Here is a 22488-nt window from a genome sequence, read left to right as displayed (position 1 = left end):
AGATCTCACATCCAGCCTGTGTTACTGTGAGAGATGCACAGATCTCACATCCAGCCTGTGTTACTGTGAGAGATGCACAGATCTCACATCCAGCCTGTATTTCTGGGAGAGAGACACAGCCCTCACATCCAACCTGTATTACTGTGAGAGACACATAGACTTCACATCCAGCCTGTATTACTGGGAAGGGCATGCAGATTTCACATACAGCCTATATTTCTGGGAGAAAGACTCAGACCTCACATCTAGCCTATATTACTGCAAGAGATACACACATACCTCACATCCAGCCCATATTTCTGGGAAGGGCACGCAGATATCACATACAGTCTATATTACTGGGAGAAAGACTCAGACCTCACATCCAGCCTACATTACTGGGAGAGACACACACACAGCTCACATCCAGCGTATATTACTGGAAGCGATACACACAGACCTCACATCCAGCCTATATTACTGTGAGGGACAGAGACCTCACATCCAGCCTGTATTACTGTGAGAGACACACACAGACCTCACATCCATTCTGTATAACTGGAAGAGACACACAGACCTGACTATCCAGCCTATATTACTGGAAGAGACACACAGACCTGACTATCCAGCCTATATTACTGGAAGAGACACACAGACATGACTATCCAGCCTATATTACTGGAAGACACACACAGACCTGACTATCCAGCCTATATTACTGGAAGAGCAAGGAGGAAGGACGGGACTCAGCACCAATTCCAGGATAGCAAAAAATATAAATCCAACGAAAAATATATAAAAATGTAGAAACTTTATTCAATGATTAAAAATCCAAGAAAAACATCATCGGTTCCATGAAAACATCATGGCTTGACGCGTTTCGGACAGTTGGAATATAGATAAGTCCTTAATCATAAGCATGCTTATATTTTTTGCTATCCTGGAATTGGTGCTGAGTCCCGTCCTTCCTCCTTGCTATTGCCTCTACGGACCTGCCTGTCCGGTGGACTGCCTGCATCCCACCTGAACTGAGCGGATACATATACGGGTGAGCTGAATAATTTTTTTTTTCTATATTACTGGAAGAGACACACAGACCTCACATTCAGCCTATATTACTGGAAGAGACACACAGACCTAACCATCCAGCCTGTATTACTGGGAGAGACACTCTTACAAGAGAGAAATTTAAAACTACATCTCAGGGTCTCTGAAAATGATAGAAGGGATCAAGGTCGCAGACTCAAACTTTTATTAACATGTAGAAATATTTTTTTCAATGTCAGAGGTGTCCATAGCCGTTACATTGGTAATACCATGTGTATGTCTAACATTCCTGACAACTTTATATATTTGAGAATCTATACAGAATGGAGATCTTTTCTCTCAGAACACTCGGGTTGCTTCTCTTATCACACTATATGTGCCCTTTTGTCAAGAAGACTGATAATCTGTATGTGACCTATTATTACTTGAATGTGCACCTTTTATTTTGGGAGTTTAGATTGTCATCAGATAATGGATATAAAACAGGCACATGTGGATATAGTGTCAGCTGCTGTATATAACCAGCACAATCGTGGTGTTCCCGACTTCCTTGCGTCCATTCTTGTATTAGAAGTATAGAGACTGACGATTCTACTCGCTCCATTACCCTTGTTGGGTTCTAGCAACGGTCATGGTGATCATTTGGGGTACAGTCCAGTGTCACAGTAACACCAGTCCCACCACGGCGATCAGCATGAGGATCCCAGCCAATATACAGATGCTGATGAATACCACGTCGCTGCTGTCTTGCCCGCGGTCACTGCTCTCTGAAGCCTCTGCCTCCGGGAGATCGGACTGTCCTGTATCCTCTATTCGTCCGCTAAGCTGGGCCGGGTCTGACCCCGATAAAATGTGCACAGAAGCCTCCTTCCTCTTGGGTTCACACTGCACCTCATATTCATGGACGTCTTCTTGACCACCCATGGAAAAGTCCACGTAGAGGATGCTCACAATCATGGAGGTGTTGTTCCTTTTCTGCATATGACAGAGAGAAGGTGATGGTTATAGTCTTTGATACCACTAGTGTGACCTTCAGCGAGCTTTGTTAGGATTGCATTTGAAAGGCAAGGTGAAAGCTTTTATTTCAATAACAGCACCACTCTTATCAGTGGCCTGTATCTAGTATTGCAACTTGGCCCATAAGACTGGGGCTATGTAGCCAATTTGGCCGTGATACAGGTTGAGTGGCCAAATACTGCTATGAGCTGCTGCTACATTGCAGAGTAATACAAGTGAATGGATCACATCGTATAGCCTAAGGTACTGTGACCACGACAAGCAAAACAAAACAGTTGGACTTTTTTTTACTAAATACTTGTGATCTGCATTATGTTACAGTTAGTGATGCGTGAGCACTACCATGCTCGGGTGCTCAGTACTCGTAACTAGTGATGAGCGGGCACTACCATGCTCGGGTGCTCAGTACTCGTAACTAGTGATGAGCGAGCACTACCATGCTCGGGTGCTCAGTACTCGTAACTAGTGATGAGCGAGCACTACCATGCTCAGGTGCTCAGTACTCGTAACTAGTGATAAGCGAGCACTACCATGCTCAGGTGCTCAGTACTCGTAACTAGTGATAAGCGAGCACTACCATGCTCAGGTGCTCAGTACTCGTAACTAGTGATGAGTGGGCACTACCATGCTCAGGTGCTCAGTACTTGTAACTAGTGATAAGCGGGCACTACCATGCTCAGGTGCTCAGTACTGGTAACTAGTGATGAGCGGGCACTACCATGCTCAGGTGCTCAGTACTCATAACTAGTGATAAGCGGGCACTACCATGCTCAGGTGCTCAGTACTCGTAACTAGTGATGAGCGGGCACTACCATGCTCAGGTGCTCAGTACTCGTAACTAGTGATAAGCGGGCACTACCATGCTCAGGTGCTCAGTACTCGTAACTAGTGATAAGCGGGCACTACCATGCTCAGGTGCTCAGTACTCGTAACTAGTGATAAGCGGGCACTACCATGCTCAGGTGCTCAGTACTGGTAACTAGTGATGAGCGGGCACTACCATGCTCAGGTGCTCAGTACTCGTAACTAGTGATAAGCGGGCACTACCATGCTCAGGTGCTCAGTACTCGTAACTAGTGATGAGCGGGCACTACCATGCTCAGGTGCTCAGTACTGGTAACTAGTGATGAGCGAGCAGTACCATGCTCAGGTGCTCAGTACTCGTAACTAGTGATGAGCCGGCACTACCATGCTCAGGTGCTCAGTACTGGTAACTAGTGATGAGCGAGCAGTACCATGCTCAGGTGCTCAGTACTGGTAACTAGTGATGAGCGGGCACTACCATGCTCAGGTGCTCAGTACTCGTAACTAGTGATGAGCGAGCACTACCATGCTCAGGTGCTCAGTACTGGTAACTAGTGATGAGCGGGCACTACCATGCTCAGGTGCTCAGTACTCGTAACTAGTGATGAGCGAGCACTACCATGCTGAGGTGCTCGATACTCGTAACTAGTGATGAGGGGGCACTTAGTGATGAGTGAGCACTACCATGTTCAGCTGCTCAGTACTCGTAACTAGTGATGAGTGAGCACTACCATGCTCGGGTGCCCGCTACTCATAACTAGTGATGAGCGAGCACTACCATGCTCAGGTGCCCGGTACTCATAACTAGTGATGAGTGAGCACTACCATGCTCGGGTGCCCGGTACTCATAACTAGTGATGAGTGAGCACTACCATGCTCAGGTGCCCGGTACTCATAACTAGTGATGAGTGGGCACTACCATGCTCGGGTGCCCGGTACACATAACTAGTGATTAGTGAGCACTACCATGCTGAGGTGCTCAGTACTCGTAACTAGTGATGAGTGAGCACTACCATGCTCGGGTGCTCAGTACATGTAACTAGTGATGAGCGGGCACTACCATGCTCGGGTGCTCAGTACTCGTAACTAGTGATGAGCGGGCAGTAACATGCTCGGGTGCTCAGTACTCGTAATTAGTGATGAGCGGGCACTACCATGCTCGGGTGGTCGGTACTCGTAACTAGTGATGAGCGGGCACTACCATGCTCAGGTGCTCAGTACTCGTAACTAGTGATGAGCGGGTACTACCATGCTCAGGTGCTCTGTACTCGTAACTAGTGATGAGCGAGCACTACCATGCTCAGTACTCGTAACTAGTGATGAGCGGGCACTACCATGCTCAGGTGCTCAGTACTCGTAACTAGTGATAAGCGGGCACTACCATGCTCGGGTGCTCTGTACTCGTAACTAGTGATGAGTGCGCACTACCATGCTCAGGTGCTCAGTACTCGTAACTAGTGATGAGCGGGCACTACCATGCTCAGGTGCTCTGTACTCGTAACTAGTGATGAGCGGGCACTACCATGCTCAGGTGCTCTGTACTCGTAACTAGTGATGAGTGAGCACTACCATGCTCAGGTGCTCAGTACTCGTAACTAGTGATGAGCGGGCACTACCATGCTCAGGTGCTCAGTACTCGTAACTAGTGATGAGCGGGCACTACCATGCTCAGGTGCTCAGTACTCGTAACTAGTGATAAGCGGGCACTACCATGCTCGGGTGCTCTGTACTCGTAACTAGTGATGAGTGAGCACTACCATGCTCAGGTGCTCAGTACTCGTAACTAGTGATGAGCGGGCACTACCATGCTCAGGTGCTCTGTACTTGTAACTAGTGATAAGCGGGCACTACCATGCTCGGGTGCTCTGTACTCGTAACTAGTGATGAGTGAGCACTACCATGCTCAGGTGCTCAGTACTCGTAACTAGTGATGAGCGGGCACTACCATGCTCAGGTGCTCAGTACTGGTAACTAGTGATGAGCAGGCACTACCATGCTCAGGTGCTCTGTACTCGTAACTAGTGATGAGCGGGCACTACCATGCTCAGGTGCTCAGTACTCGTAACTAGTGATGAGCGAGCACTACCATGCTCAGGTGCTCGGTATTCATAATGAGGAGTTGGATGCTCGAATGGGCGCGACTTGAATACCTGAGTATAATGGAAGTCAATGTGGAATTCGAGCTTTTTTCCGGACGATTTCCCAGAAGAGTCCACCATTGACTTCCATTATATTCGGGTACTAAAGTTGCACCCATCCGAGCATCCAACTGCTCGTTACGAGTACCTAGGCATGGTAGTGCTTATGACTAGTTACAATGAAGCACATAATCTTTGGCCGAGTGACCTGTGTTGTAGTCAAAATCACCATGTACCCCAGCCTTAAAGTGAACAAGGACGAGTTGCAATACCAGCTGCGGCCTAAGTATAGGAGTGACACTGTTTCTGGAAGTGTAAGTATCCTACAACTAATGTCAGTACAATTTTGATGAGCCACCCCCCGCACCTCTCCCTTAAAGGGTTATTCCCATCTCCAAGATCCTATCCCAATATGTAATAGGCATAATAATAATTAATTAGAAATGTAATGTAGCATAGTACTCCTGATATAGCCATGTCTCTTACCTCATGTGCAGGGCATTGCAGCTTAGGTATCCATAGGTACGTCCACACATATAGAGACAGTTCATTAGTTAGTTGCTTGTGGTCATAACCATGGATACCTAAGCTACTGCAATGCCCTGCACATGAGGTAAGAGACATGGCTATATCAGGACAACTATAGTAAATTTCTAATTAAAAGTATTTGCTGCTATTATTATTATGACACCTACTACATAATGGAATAGGATCTTTGAGATGGGAATACTCTTTTAATGAATTAGACAGAATCATAATACCTGCCAGATATGCACTGGTCCCAGCAGGTATCTGTAGATAACAGTGGGAAGCCATGCTCATAAAAGTCACCAGATGTCCCAAGAATCCACCTTCTTCTCTGATTGTCTCCGCCAGATTGGAAGCGATGATGTCCCGACCATCTGTGGGTCTGTCGGGGCCAGGTGACCGGTGGTCGTCACGTCATCGCTTACGTCTCAATGGAGAGTGGCTATGCATCTGTGTCTTTGTGTTTCGCTGTAAACAACTTTATATACTAATTACCTGCGGTCCTATCCCACATGTGTCAAAGCGAGCATAGATCTTGTAATTGCTGCCGGATATCTGCGCTGTGCAGGCCTGAGACCCCAGGTAGATGTGGCTCCTTTCCAGTTTGGGGACAGACTGCATCGGGATCTGGATGTGGAAGTCTGTGCGGGTGCAGCTGACGTTTATGGGAACCACTATTTATTAAAAAAAAAAAAAAAAGTGTTCAGAATTTAATTATTAGAATCATCAAATCACTTTATCTAATAACTCCCTGAGACCACAACAATTTTCCATCACATGATCGCAATGATTATTTGTAGGCCGCACCTCCACCGGGGTCAGATTCTTTTTCGTGACACAGCAGAAATTCAAAAAAGATAAAAAAAAATATATATATAGGACCCGCACACCTTATGTAGTGAATTAATGTACAGGCCGATACACAGACAAATACAGTGCGGCCGCACACTGCGATTAATGAATATACGAATTTAATATATAAAGCTGAGTGTATATATATGTGTGTGTGTGTATATATGTACACCGTGTGCAGAATTATTAGGCAAATTGTATTTTGGAGGATTTTTTTTATTATTGATCAACAACTATGTTCTCAATCAACCCAAAAGACTCATAAATATCAAAGCTTAATATTTTTGGAAGTTGGAGTGTTTTTTTTTTACATTTGGCTATCTTAGGAGGATATCTGTTTGTGCAGGTAACTATTACTGTGCAGAATTATCAGGCAACTTAATAAAAACCAAATATATTCCCATCTCACTTGTTTATTTTCACCAGGTAAACCAATATAACTGCACAAAAATTAGGAATAAACATTTCTGACATGCAAAAACAAAAACCAAAAAAATGAGTGCGCACTATAGCCAACTTTCTTTCTGATGACACTCAGCAGCCGACCATCCATAGATTCTGTCAGTTGCTTGATCTGTTTACGATTAACATTGCGTGCAGCAGCCACCACAGCCTCCAGACACTGTTCCGAGAGGTGTACTGTTTTCCCTCCCTGTAGATCTTACATTTTATGAGGGACCACAGGTTCTCTATGGGGTTCAGATCAGGTGAACAATGTCAATATTTTTTCATCTTTTAGACCTTTACTGGCCAGCCACGATGTGGAGTAGTTGGATGCATGTGATGGAGCATTGTCCTGCATGAAAATCATGTTTTTCTTGAACGATACCGACTTCTTCCTGTACCACTGCTTGAAGAAGTTGTCTTCCAGAAACTGGCAGTAGGTCCTGGGAGTTGAGCTTCACTCCATCCTCATCCCGAAAAGGTCCCACAAGTTCATCTTTGATGATACCAGCCCATACCAGTACCCACCTCCACCTTGCTGGCGTCTGAGTCGGAGTGGAGCTCTCTGCCCATTACTGATCCAGCCTCTGGCCCATCCATCTGGCCCATCAAGAGTCACTCTCAGTCCATAAAACCTTTGAAAAATCAGTCCGCTCTGACATCACTGTGTGCATTCTCCCTGTACTGTAATTATTATTACACCGCTCTGACATCACTGTGTGCATTCTCCCTGTACTGTAATTATTATTACACCGCTCTGACATCACTGTGTGCATTCTCCCTGTACTGTAATTATTATTACACCATTCTGACATCACTCTGTGAATTCTCCCTGTACTGTAATTATTATTACACCATTCTGACATTACTGTGTGCATTCTCCCTGTACTGTAATTATTATTACATTGCTGTGACATCACTGTGTGCATTCTCCCTGTACTGTAATTATTATTACACCGCTCTGACATCACTGTGTGCATTCTCCCTATAATGTAATTATCATTAAACTGCTGTGACATCACTGTGTACATTCTCCCTATACTGTAATTATTATTAAACTGCTGTGACATCACTGTGTGCATTCTCCCTATAATGTAATTATCATTAAACTGCTGTGACATCACTGTGTGCATTCTCCCTATACTGTAATTATTATTACACTGCTGAGACATCACTGTGTGCATTCTCCCTATAATGTAATTATCATTAAACTGCTGTGACATCACTGTGTGCATTCTCCCTGTACTGTAATTATTATTACATTGCTGTGACATCACTGTGTGCATTCTCCCTATACTGTAATTATTATTAAACTGCTGAGACATCACTGTGTGCATTCTCCCTATAATGTAATTATCATTAAACTGCTGTGACATCACTGTGTGCATTCTCCCTATAATGTAATTATCATTAAACTGCTGTGACATCACTGTGTGCATTCTCCCTATACTGTAATTATTATTACACTGCTGTGACATCACTGTGTGCATTCTCCCTGTACTGTAATTATTATTAAACTGCTGAGACATCACTGTGTGCATTCTCCCTATAATGTAATTATCATTAAACTGCTGTGACATCACTGTGTGCATTCTCCCTGTACTGTAATTATTATTAAACTACTGTGACATCACTGTGTGCATTCTCCCTATACTGTAATTATTATTAAACTGCTGTGACATCACTGTGTGCATTCTCCCTATAATGTAATTATCATTAAACTGCTGTGACATCACTGTGTGCATTCTCCCTATACTGTAATTATTATTACACTGCTGTGACATCACTGTGTGCATTCTCCCTGTACTGTAATTATTATTAAACTGCTGAGACATCACTGTGTGCATTCTCCCTATAATGTAATTATCATTAAACTGCTGTGACATCACTGTGTGCATTCTCCCTGTACTGTAATTATTATTAAACTGCTGTGACATCACTGTGTGCATTCTCCCTATACTGTAATTATTATTAAACTGCTGTGACATCACTGTGTGCATTCTCCCTATAATGTAATTATCATTAAACTGCTGTGACATCACTGTGTACATTCTCCCTATACTGTAATTATTATGAAACTGCTGTGACATCACTGTGTGCATTCTCCCTATACTGTAATTATTATGAAACTGCTGTGACATCACTGTGTACATTCTCCCTGTACTGTAATTATTATTACATTGCAGTGACATCACTGTGTGCATTCTCCCTATAATGTAATTATCATTAAACTGCTGTGACATCACTGTGTGCATTCTCCCTATACTGTAATTATTATTAAACTGCTGTGACATCACTGTGTGCATTCTCCCTATACTGTAATTATTATTAAACTGCTGTGACATCACTGTGTACATTCTCCCTATACTGTAATTATTATTACATTGCTGTGACATCACTGTGTGCATTCTCCCTATACTGTAATTATTATTAAACTGCTGTGACATCACTGTGTGCATTTCCACTGTGAACTATGACATCACTGCCCACAATTTCCTACTGTTATGACGTCATTATGGACGCACTTGAGCTACTTAATTTCTGTGCTGCCACTTCTGTGACATTACTGTGAGTGATTTAACCAATTACTGTGACATTACTTTGAGCATTTTTCTTGTATATTAGTAACATAAACAATAGACTTCAGCTCTTTGTTAGACATAGGCTGAGACTAATGATGAGCTCCCAAATCCAGTCATTATAAACTTATGACTTTCGTGTTCCTTAATTGTACAATTTTCCAAAGTATGAGACATTTTGTGGATTAATATACATGCAATATACAATTCTTTCTCCAAAACAACGGCTGCTATACATCTATTGCTGTGAATGGGTTAAAATAGAATTCCAGCATAATTTCTGCAAGTAACAACAATGGAGCTGAGTCTGTAATTCTCCGTGTGAATCAATAAGAGATGAGGACTTCTTATAGCCAGTACATTAGAAAACCATTAAAAGCTTTTCCTATATACAAAAAAAAATGCATTACAGCAAGAGCCAGAGAAACCGAATCCTCAGGTCGAGGGAGACAGATTGTAAATCACTGTTAATTGCATTGCCTTTGCTTTTATGCTTCTTATTTAGGAGCTCAGAATGTAAATTCCCAAAGTCTCAGGTTTTGTGTCTGAACTTGGCTCTGGAGGCTTCGAGCTGCCACATTCCTCCATTATATCTTTTGAGGACAATGTTGTCAACTCTTCTTGCAGATTGCCTCAAGTAATGGTGACTATCACCATTAGTATACACCGTGTGCAGAATTATTAGGCAAGTTGTATTTTAGAGGATTTTGTTTGATTATTAATCAACAACTATGTTCTCAATCAACCCAAAAGACTCATAAATATCAAAGCTTAATATTTTTGGAAGTTGGAGTGTTTTTTTTTTTAGATTTGGCTATCTTAGGAGGATATCTGTTTGTGCAGGTAACTATTACTGTGCAGAATTATTAGGCAACTTATTAAGAACCAAATATATTCCCATCTCACTTGTTTATTTTCACCAGGTAAACCAATATAACTGCACAAAATGTAGAAATAAACATTTCTGACATGCAAAAACAAAAACCAAAAAAATTAGTGACCAATATAGCCACCTTTCTTTCTGATGACACCCAGCAGCCGACCATCCATAGATTTTGTCAGTTTCTTGATCTGTTTACGATCCACATTGCGTGCAGCAGCCACCACAACCTCCAGACACTGTTCCGAGAGGTGGACTGTTTTCCCTCCCTGTAGATCTCACATTTTATGAGGCACCACAGGTTCTCTATGGGGTTCAGATCAGGTGAACAAGGGGGCCATGTCATTATTTTTTCATCTTTTAGACCTTGACTGGCCAGCCATGCTGTGGAGTAGTTGGATGCATGTGATGGAGCATTGTCCTGCATGAAAATCATGTTTTTCTTGAACGATACCGACTTCTTCCTGTACCACTGCGTGAAGAAGTCTTCCAGAAACTGGCAGTAGGTCTGGGAGTTGAGCTTCACTCCATCCTCAACCCGAAAAGGTCCCACAAGTTCATCTTTGATGATACCAGCCCATACCAGTATCCCACTTCCATCTTGCTGGCGTCTGAGTCGGAGTGGAGCTCTCTGCCCATTACTGATCCAGCCTCTGGCCCATCCATCTGGCCCATCAAGAGTCACTCTCATTACATCAGTCCATAAAACCTTTGAAAAATCAGTCTTAAGATATTTCTTGGCCCAGTCTTGACGTTTTATCTTATGTTTCTTGTTCAATGGTGTTGGTTTTTCAGCCTTCCTTACCTTGGCCATGTCCCTGAGTATAGCACACCTTGTGCTTTTTGATACTCTAGTAACGTTGCAGCTCTGAAATATGGCCAAACTGGTGGCAAATGGCATCTTGGCAGCTTCACGCTTGATTTTCCTCAATTCATGGGCAGTTATTTAGCGCCTTTTTTTCCCAACATGCTTCTTGAGACCCTGTTGGCTATTTGCCATGAAACGCTTGATTGTTCGGTGATCACGCTTCAAAAGTTTGGCAATTTCAAGACTGCTGCATCCCTCTGTAAGACATCTCACAAGTTTGGACTTTTCAGAGTCCGTCAAATCTGTCTTCTGACCCATTTTGCCAAAGGAAAGGAAGTTGCCTAATAATTAAGCACACCTTATATAGGGTGTTGATGTCATTACACCGCACCGCTCCTCATTACAGAGATGCACATCACCTGATTTACTTAATTGGTAGCTGGCTCTCAACCCTATACAGCTTGGAGTAGGACAACATGTATAAAAAGTATCATGTGATCAAAATACTCATTTGCCTAATAATTCTGCACACGGTGTAGGATAATATGATCAACTTTTTTTTTTTTTAAATTAATACTACAGAGGAAAATTATAAAAAATGTTATCAGACAAATCTGCTTCTTTCTCCTCCTGGACTTTCAATAATCTTTTAATTTAGGGGTCAATGCATATTTTCCAATTACTGAGATAGGAGATGACTGTTGGTGCTTATAAGATTCTATGGAGACGGGAGGAGCAACAGGCAGACACATTCAGCTGCAAGTTCTTCTGACAAAATAGTTAGACATTATATCAGATATTTAATAATTATTATTGATGGTAAATTAGTAAATTCTGACCAAGTAAGGTCAGCAATACCCCATGCTTATACAGCAAAATATATCTATAAGGCTCCATTTGCCCACCGGAGACCAAATAAGTGATCTTAAAGCGCACCAATCACCAGGATTTTCCGATATAACCGAAAGCCAGTGCTATACTGGCACTATCAGGCTGATTCTATACATACCTTTTAGTTGTCAGCTAGGATGTATAGGTTTTGAAACACAAGCAAGTAAAGTTTGTGAAATGAGCAGCTTTTTTAATGGCAGCAGCTGAGGATCAGTTGATAGCTGGGGTGGATATTCATAGTGATTCCCCCCCGGCCTGTTCGTCCTCCCCCGGTAATTTATGCTAATTCTATTATAGAATTGTTTTACTAAGTGGCTAGAAGGATCTGTGCTGATGTCATACCCATGTAGCTGATACCAGGAAGCAACATTATTTTTCTGATGGCTGAGGCCCCGCCCCTTCTGGTCATATGGGTATGACATCAGCACAGGTCCTTCTAGCTATTTATTAAATAGATTATACAATAGTATTGGCATAAATAACAGATAGGGGGAGGACGGACAGGCTGGGGGGCAGGAATCACTATCAAAACCCACCCGAGCTATCAGATGATCGGCAGCTGCTGTCATTCAAAAAGCTGCTCATTTTAAAAATGTTACTTGCTTGTGTTTCAAAACCTATAAATCCGATCTCACAACTAAAGGTATGTATAGAATCAGCATGATAGCTCCAGTATAGCACTGGCTTTATGTTAACTAGGAAAATCCTGGTGATTGATGCGCTTTAAGGCTATGTGCGCACGTAGCGTTCTGTCCCTGCAGAGATTTCTGCAGCGATTTGAACAGCACACGTGCGCTTCAAATCGCTGCAGAAAGAAAAAAAAAAACAAAACGATTCCATGCGCTCTGAGTGCAGCCCCTCCCATAGACCGAGCGGGAGCTGCATGCAGAGCGCACGGAATAAGTGACATGTCACTTCTTAGAACGCGCGCTTCAGGCAGCAGCCGAAGCGCTGCGCTCTAATACGCCACGTGCGCACGTCTCCTGCATAATCTTCATAGATTATGCTGGGGACGCAGGACGCATGCAGTTACGCTGCGGTGCAGATCGCAGCGTAACTGCATGCAAATACGCAACGTGCGCACATAGCCTAAAGCTGCCAATTAGGGATTTGATCTGGGATAATCTAATCCCGAGGAAGTCAGAGATTGACTTTTTGTGTGCACAGAAGATCATGTACTAGACTGGTGGGCAAATTGCTGATTATAAGACCCAAGTGACTGTAATAAAGGGCGGAAAATGGTAAAGGTATTGAAAAAACAAAACAAAAATGCAGATTTTAAATGTTACAGAAAATGCTGGTACTAACACTTGGAAAAATGCTAAAAAAGATGCATGGAATTATTTTAAGAAAAAAATAAAAATGAAAATTTCCAGGGGGTAATTAATCATTCCAGCTATGTAAGTTAAAGATTCACACAATAAAAAAAATAGCATTTGCATGAATTTTCATGACTTTTTCTCTTTTTGCTAAGACCAACACCCTCAGCACTTTTCTGATAGGGAGTGTTGTCTACCACCCATTTGACAGCTGTACTATAAGGTATTCCAGAAAATTGGCTTTAAATTATAACTGTAGTTGACAAATTATAACCGTAATTGACACTAATTCATTGCTGGCGGAGATTTTTGTGCTGCATAGACAAAGCAAAAGATGCACCAAATCCAATAAATGGCCTGTACCTCTGATTTCACTTGAAGTTCCTTACTCCAGCAGGCTATAGGTTTAGACCTCTCATATGAAATGCCTGTCTGGAAAAATCCTTCTACCCCCCCTATGGGTCTGAAAGTTTTTTTGTTTTTTTTTATTTGAACAATTAGGGCATGGAATGTGGAACCGCAATGGGGTCAATTCACTGGCCGACACAGACAGAAGAGGGCCCCTGGGCGGGGATAGTATATGGGGACTTTTGCCACCCAAGAGATCATCAAAATGCACAATTCCACCTGGAGGTTGAAATGGGTCCCCTGACCTCTTGGGCCCCTGTGTGGCTGCATAGGGTGCACCAATGAAATGTCCACCCTAGGGTCAACTAGCCACAGAAGAGAGTTCCTTCTAAGAACAGTTCCTATTGTGGAGGGTGGTATAGACTTTATTGTATATGACCATGGATGTTGCTCTAAAGCCCACCCTGTTCCCTGTTAAAAATGTTCTCGCTCTCCACCAATGCATAAATATATGACTTACTTCCAATATAGGACACCGAGAAGCCCCTGTTGGCAGTGTCTCTGTCTGTGACTAGCACCAGCAGCAGATTATTCTTGGTGGATATCAGGGGTGCCGGTATGTTGGTCCCACACCTCCTGCCCAGGGGCTTGTCCCTTGTGCTTTGCCCATCATACACCGCCAGGTAGTCATAATCACACTCGTCCGTCATGGTGTTCACCTCTTCCATCTCAAGATCTTGAAAAAACAGCTTAATTCGAAAACCTGGGGGTAACTGGATGTTCCACTGACAAATAATATTATTGGGGTACATGTCCGGGTAGCGAGGGCTGGTAATATTGCCTTTCACCGCTGTGAACACATCCTGGCACTCACCTAAGTAACAAGTAAAAGAAGAGAGGTAATGATTGGCATCATAAAACGTACTTGTTCTAACATAGTTATATATTGGCATTCCTTGTATCAGATAAGTGATATAACTGGCAGGTAACCAGTAGGATATTGGTCCCATGGTGAGAGAGGTGGTCCTGAAATTAAAGGGGTTTTACGGTTTTGGAAAACGTTTTCCTTGGCTTCAGTTTGTTTAAAAAAACAAACTGTGCTTTACTCCCCCTCCTCAGGTCCAGCATTGAGTCTTCCCCTCTGCTCCCAATGTCTGTTATTATTTGCAGCACTGATGTCATGTTGCCAGTGCTGCAGACAATCCGTGAGCTTACCGGCTATACATGGCTTGTGCCATCAACTTGAGTAGACCTGCTGAGCTCACGGATTGGCTGCAGCGCGATTGACGTAACATCAGTGCTGAAGACAATAAAAGACACTGGGAGCAGCGAAGGAGACTGCGGAATGGACCTGGGAAGGGTGAGTAAAGGAAGGTTTATTTTGTTTGTTTTTCAAGCAAAGTGCTTCTGGGGTAGAGAGGTTTTAGAAAACCACTTTAAAACCACGATTGTTGTAATGATGGCCACCAATTCACAGCACAACAATGATTTTGCTACTGAGGGTAAAACATGTGTTCTTTACTAATTTGAACATGCTGATTCCAAATATGAACTCAGAATTTGTACAGCACGTCCAGATTTTGAGTTATACTTAGAAAAGGCCATACGCCTATTCAGGCATTGTTGAAGGCATTGCACATGTGGTTGGAATGAAAGAGACCTATGCTTCTATGCAGATCATTCTGAAATTGATTAAATATTCAGAACATCAATGGAACATTTGTGCTGACCTCAAAGTTGTTGCACTAGTCCTTGGTTTGCAGTTAGGTTACACTAAGCATATGTGCTTTCTGTGCCTATGGAACAGTCGAGATGACAACAACCATTATAAAATTAAACGGTGGCCCAATAGAGATGAACATAAGATTGGTAAGCACAATGTTCAACACGAATCACTTGTCGATCCACTTAAAGTTTATCTTCCACCTCTTCACATTAAACTAGGACTAATGAAAAATTTTGTAGTAGCAATGGATCGTCAAGGGAATGGATTTAAGTATCTGAAGGAAAAGTTTAGTGCATTGAAAACAGGCCAAACTCAAAGCAGGAATCTTTATTGGTCCTGAAATCCACCAACTAATCCATGATGAAATCTTCAAGAAAGAACTCACCCCACTTGAACTAACTGCATGGGATGCATTTATAGTAGTAGTTCAAAACTTCCTTGGAAACGAAAGAGCAGAAAACTATGCTGAACTAATAGACAATATGCTTCAAGCATACGAAATGCATGGTGCCCGAATGTCATTGAAAATGCATTTCCTACATTCACATCTTGACTTCTTTCCTCCAAATATGGGTAATGTCAGTGACGAACATGGTGAGAGATTCCACCAGGACATTTCTACTATGGAAAAAAGATACCCAGGTCGCTTTAACCCCAACATGATGGGCGATTACTGCTGGTTTTTGCAACAGGCCACTAGGACCACTCACAAGCGCAAAAGCAAGTGCCTGAAGCACTTTTAAAAGTACTCTGCTGAGTTCAAGGCGATTTCTTAAGCTACTATAAGTGATTTTTAAGTTTTTTGGTTTATTTACCTATACTTCTTTTTCAATAAAAATGATAATACATGTTGTGAAACTGTGGGACATAACGATTCTGTATCTTTATTAATTGCTTATTTTAATTTTCACAAAAATTGGAATAACTTAATATCCTGACGTGCTACAAAAAAACTAACTTCAGATTTGGATTCAGCGCATTCGATTTAGTATAGCGCACATGGTTTTTGCCAAGTAGCAGACAAAAAGTGTTTATTTGTTGTGCTGTGATTTGATTGGTTCAGCTCTGAAAAAAAGTACATTGAATGGAGCTGATACAGACACCACCAGATATATAGCGTTGGACCTATGTAACGGAAAAATGGGTGCAAGGATTACTGGGGCCTTTCAATCCATTGATCGACAGGAGTGCACTGAGTTGGACTCCACCAATCATATATTGATGGTCACCAACATAACACTTACCAACTTTTCCAAGCCGGTTTTCCAGAAGATCTATGTTATTCACCACCCCCTTCAAGCCTTATTTGCTGCCTTCTTACTCTTCCAAAAGCTTATTTGGATACCTGCTCTCCATCCAATGCCAGAACTTTCTGGCAATACATAGAAAAGCCCCTACGAATTGCTGGTTACCTGGATATTTAGATGGGAAATGTTCATCGTCTTCCAGGAGATGTCCTATTTTTCCAGGAACCACTTGAAAGTTATGGAAAACCTGGTTAAACTCGGCATAGATATTTTTATGCAATCAGCTTTAAGGGAAAGTGGTTTAGTGCAACCTCTCCTCACCCAACAAGGATGTGAAGGGATGGGATAGTGAAGTCTACGCTGTTTTCCCACACCTTGCTTTTATCCTTGATCTGCTGAGACCATCTTGAGACATATATGTTTCCCGGGTCAACAGAGCGCACTGTGCAACATCAGCAGTAATCGGTTTTGCTTGTCCGTCCTTGAAGATATCATTAGAACGTTGTATGTACGTATGGAAAGTACATGAGTGTCTCTGTTTGCATCTTTAAAAAGAAGATAAAACTTTTTGCAACCCAAAAGGAAGCTGAACACCTCTGCCCTTTTATTTCGGGTGTCAGTGGGGGATTCAGGAAAGGAACCGCCATCAATAAAAATTTTTGATATGTTCCTAAGGTATGACACAAGTTTTTATTAATAGTAGTTATCTACGTTTAATTCTTTCTGCTAGTGGCAATGATGCTCCTAGTTTAGGGACACATTCCCCTAGTTGCTCTGATAATGTCTTTTACATGCTATGATATGCTCTTAGAAATTCTTCTAATCCAAGAGGTCCCTATAAAGGCATTGCTAAGGGTTCATGAGCCTGGGACAAAAACTGACATTTGTCTGTCCACCTACATTCCCGTTGGACCTCAATGACCATAATTAATTAAATTGTCCTGAACCAGAATGGTCCTGAATTCCTAATTATTAGGTAGGATAACCGATTAATAATATTGGATGTCCAACTGTAGGCAACATTGCCAATCAACTATTTGATGATGACGTTCGTGAAAGTGATGTGGCCTCCACCTTTTTTCCATTGATCAAAAATGCACAACCCATAATATAGGAAATATAGGATAGAACGTCAATACCCAGCACCGGTAACCAGTAATCACTATGGAAAGTGCGGTGTTGTACAAACAAGACATAAGCCTTAACACTCTCTCAGGTAGTTCCTGAAAAAAGCTCACCTCCCTGGGTGTTATACTTGTCAACTCTCCCAAAAGGTTCAAGAGGCTTCCGGTAAAAGCGGAGCCCTACTGATCTCCTAGAAGAGTTGTTAGTTCTCTGGAAGGTTTCCATCAGAATGCTCTGTCATCAGATGCACATTCAGTCGTGGAAAATGTGGTGCATTGCTCGTGAAGTTGAGACATGGGGTAATATATATGTCCATACCTGAGGAGTAGTATGCTTTGAAACCTCGTCCTCCAATGTTAAAGTCAGATTTAAAGACCACCAGCAGCTCATTGGAAGATGATGTGGTGTCAGGAGGCTTGGTGGTACCACAATAATGGCGGACTTGGTCTTCTTCTTGACTGGAGCCATCAAAGACTGCCACGTAGTCAAAGTTACATTCCTGGCTCTCCAACTGGAAGTCTGTGAAAATTAGCCGGATGGTGGAGTGAGGTGCAGCGCTGATCAGCCAGTGGCACTCTGCATTGTTGGGGTAGTTGTCAGGGTAATCCGGACTGGTAATTACCCCAGAGAGGCTGGTGAGGACTCCGCCACATATATCTGTAAGGTAATTGTATAGGTTATAAAGTGGCCATCGATATCTGATAATCTATTGGTACCACCCAGCATGCATGTGCACAACATAAAACAGTAGGATCTGGATGGTGAGAGGCGCTACTTGTTTGGTGTCTGTTGCCTGAGGTTGTAAGGTATCATGCACTTCCATTCACGATACCTGCCGGTCATAAGACCTTGCATGACTGTGTGCATGATCAGCTGTGTCATATCTAGATGAAGTGGTGCTGCTACCATTCGCATGGAGTTCTGTTGATGTTGTCCACATTGTGCCCGTATGTGTCATTTGGTCTAATTCATGTCACCTGACTCTCATCCAAATACACGGACAGTGCATTCATCTGAAAAATTGTTCATGCGAAGTGGACCATTGACTGTGTGATCCAAAAATCCAACATTGCTTGGGACTATGGCGTTGGATTCTAGAAGCTACCTGGGGCATATCCAATTATCCAGATGACACATAATTGTAGATACTAAAACAATGGTGTAACTTGAAGATCGTTGGCCGCAACGTAAAAGCTCCCAAAAGGCCCCCAACTATTACAAGTCTTCGATAGTACTGGTCTTCTCAAAGGTCCTTTTTGTGCCCCTTTAGACTTTAGGAACCGCATCTCCCACAATAGTTTTCTCACCTGAAATATTTGGAGAATAGTAAATCTGCCTAGTAAACTTACCCTTCCTATATGTAGCAGAAAATCCACTGCTGCCCACGTGTTTGTCTGAATGAAAAATGACCGATAGTACATGCCAGGATGACGTAAGGTTGGGAGGCAACTGGGAACCACAAAACGTTCCCAAAAGATTCCCCTCGTCCCTGGATGCCCCATTGTAGATCCTGACGTAGTCGTATTCGCACGTGTCATGATATTCTAGATTGAATTCCTGGAAGGTGAGCTGAACCGTGGATCCTTCTGACACCACTATGAGCCAGCTGCACTCTGTATACGGAGGGTACACCTTCGGGAAGTTCGGACTGGACACGTGCCCTACAGGGGCAGAGAGTACACCCCCACACTTTACACCTGGGAATAGAAGAAGGTCATTAAACATTGAAAAGTTCTGCGCAATGATGGATACAAGATACAAAGAAACAATTGGTATGTAAGGAGTGGAAGTGATTCACACAAATTATTTTTTAACGGGCTCAGAATGCTTAAAAAAATATTAAAAGGTAATATCTCCCCGTCACCAATTCATAACTAGAAGAGCCAAAACTTTTTAATGGAGCCCCACTAATCATTGGTGAGCCGTTTTGCAGTGTTGTCTGTGGACAAATTATCCCCCTATTTTTGCCCTGCTTATCACCATCGGACCCTCCTGCCACGCCGCCTACTCTTACAGCAGCTGCTGCATATGACATTGCATCAGGGTCCGATGGCTATGAGCAGGGAAGTGTCAGAACCGTCGAGTCTGCAGGAGGTCATGGTGATGTGCACATTTACCCATGATCGGCGGCCCTGTAGCAACCACTATGTCAGGTAGGGCTATCGTCCCATCCTGATTAGCTACACCCTTCTGCTTTCAACTTTTATTGGAAATATCAAGTATGTCAAGACGAATCTTGACATACTTGATATTTCCAAAAACGTGTCCTCAGCCCATCATCGTTGGGGCCATGGTGGGCATTGGAATGAAAATTATGATGCCAGAAATGCCCACCATGGCCCCAACGATGATTGGCTGAAAACACGTTTTTGGAAATATCAAGTATGTCAAGACGAATCTTGACATGCTTGATATTTCCAAAAACGTGTCCTCAGCCAATTATCGTTGGGGCCATGGTGGGCATCTCTGGCATCATAATTTTCATTCCTTGAGATGGACTATTAATCCCTTTCCGGCCAAGCTTTCAGAGTAATGACTGCTCCTACATTTGAGCTGGGCTGTGCGTTACATCATGGCAACATGACCTCCTTGCATAGACAGCAACAATCCAAAGACCATACAAATAACTTGATGACATCCATCTTCTTTACGGCCACATCCAACCCCTCAAAATTCATCTGCAACATTCACAACACTGCCCCATATCCCCAATCATAGAGGTGTAGGAAGCTGAGATCGAAGGTGCTGTCAGCCCGGATACAATTTCATCTGATGAATTTTACCATACAGCAAAACCAGCCATGAAAGTCTACGCAGATGTCTTTCCAGGAACAGCTCAAGTTCTATTTCTTCCATTTTGAATCTCGAAAGTGGATTTAAAAAGGGGAAAGTAACTTGAGAGTTCTCGTTCCATTTAATGCACCGTAGACGCCAAGTAACGTAGCACAAGAAATCTCTACTTACCCTTCCGTGTGTGAACCCCGCGAGTGTCCCATAAGACGCTTATCATGAAGATAAACTTGCAATGAATATTGTGCATATTGCAGCGCTAGGACTGTAATATATCCACTGCTCTCAGCCTCCAGTACAGATAAGAGTCACAGAGACGAAGCTGCTATAGGATTAATAATTCATCCGATGTCTGAATGGGAACTTGATCTCACTTTTCTCTCCACCCTCGATGTTCTGATGTGTATCGGGTGTCCCAGGATTTACACTATTATACTACCTGCATAAAATCACTGGGAGATAATGGGGGCTTACTCTGATGGTGCAGAGGGACGAACATCCATAATGGTCCTGTGACTGCAAAATGAAGAAGCATCAATGTTGTGCATTATCATCCTATAGAACGTCAGCAAATATACTCATAGATATACTGTATATCGCCAAACGTATCGGGACACCTGCAGCCAGTGTCAGAGTGGGGTGTCCGAAAGCCACAGGCAGAATTGACTTTAGGTGCCCGCACTTAGGCTACATGCAAATATCTGCTAAGCATTGGACTGGATCGTTGACTGTAAAATACATATGGCTCCTGGACGGGTACTGTGCGCACTCAACTGTGATGGACAATTACAGGGGTTTACATTAAAGGGTTCTTCGGTGAAAACAAGTTAACACCGATGTATAGGATCCACAGGACACGTGATAATTTCTTGATCGGTGAGGGTCCACTGGGGTGAGCACCGATCAGAAGAATAGGGAACTATATTTAGAAATGAGCGACAGGTTGGATCATCTACAGGGAACCACAGATGGAGTAAATGGAGAGGTGGTTGAACATGCCCCTCTGCACCACCGACCGTTGTGTCACATTAGTACCGTAAAGGCAAACGATATGGGGGGTGGAGGTTATACACCAGGGGCAAGGGGCCTGTTGTTACACACCTCGGGAGAGGGGACAGATGTTATACTCTGGGGGAAGGGGGGTGGTTGTTATACACCAGGGGGTGAGGGGCCGGATGTTAAACTCTGGGGGCTAGAGGCTATATGTGGCGCCCCTTAGGTTTCAGTTGCCACAGAGGTACTGCACCTCAGACAGAGGTGTAGTATTCCTTCCTGGGTACGGAAGAGGTCATTCACCGGTATGCACAAAACACACACAACACCTCATCAGACATGGCGAGGACGTGGTGAACCCGAAGCCAGGCCGGGGTGTGGAGTCTAGTGAGTGGGAGCAGACAGAGAGGAGGGTCGAGAGGAAGGAGTGGAGGAGTGAAGACCTGTGTCTGGAGCTGGTGCAGCTCGGCCGGGGCATAAGAGAGGAAGGGGTCCGAGGGACCATGGGAAGTACACCATACTCCTGTGGCCCTGTTCCACATACAGCAATGGAGTGGAGGGGCTTGGTTGCAGATCGGGGGCTGGTCCCTAGGCAAGAGGAGAAGAACCTACGTACTCCGCTAGTAAATCCAGAGGCTAAGGGCACATCTAGTACCGAAGCCAAACCCGTACACGAATCTGTTGGAAGGTGACCACATAGGACCATAGAGCTTCACGCCACCCAAAAGGGTCTGCGGACACCAGCTCAGGGCACTATGTGCGAAGGCGCAAAGCAGGAGGGAGAAGCAAGTGCAGGGAGACGACCAGGGAAGGTACATAAGAAAAGTGCACCGGACTTGACCTCTGAACTACCCGGGATCGGCTGGAGCCCTTCACAGTAGAGGCCAGCACTCCAAAGGCAGTCACGACGTCGTGTTACCTTGGAACCTGCTACAGTGAGTAAACATCTTGAGACTGCATTCCTGTGCCGCTC

At 43.4% G+C, this 22488-nt stretch overlaps 1 protein-coding gene across 1 annotated transcript; it reads right to left on the bottom strand.

The window, feature by feature from the left end:
- Nucleotides 1-935: 935 nt before the first annotated feature.
- Nucleotides 936-20985, bottom strand: CDCP2 (CUB domain containing protein 2). The gene is made up of 6 exons (XM_075320123.1): nt 20697-20985; nt 19082-19429; nt 18051-18389; nt 14155-14508; nt 6009-6187; nt 936-2001 (listed from the first exon to the last, which is right to left on the bottom strand). The coding sequence occupies exons 1-6, from the start codon at nt 20770-20772 to the stop codon at nt 1687-1689; spliced, it is 1611 nt and encodes a 536-aa protein (XP_075176238.1). The 5' UTR covers nt 20773-20985; the 3' UTR covers nt 936-1686.
- Between the last annotated feature and the right edge of the window lie 1503 nt (nt 20986-22488).

Source organism: Anomaloglossus baeobatrachus, chromosome 8 (assembly GCF_048569485.1).
Source record: "Anomaloglossus baeobatrachus isolate aAnoBae1 chromosome 8, aAnoBae1.hap1, whole genome shotgun sequence".
In the NCBI taxonomy this organism is placed as follows: Eukaryota; Metazoa; Chordata; class Amphibia; order Anura; family Aromobatidae; genus Anomaloglossus; species Anomaloglossus baeobatrachus.
The sequence above is the reverse complement of the archived record's forward strand: the minus strand, read 5'-3'. Positions and strand labels throughout refer to the sequence as shown.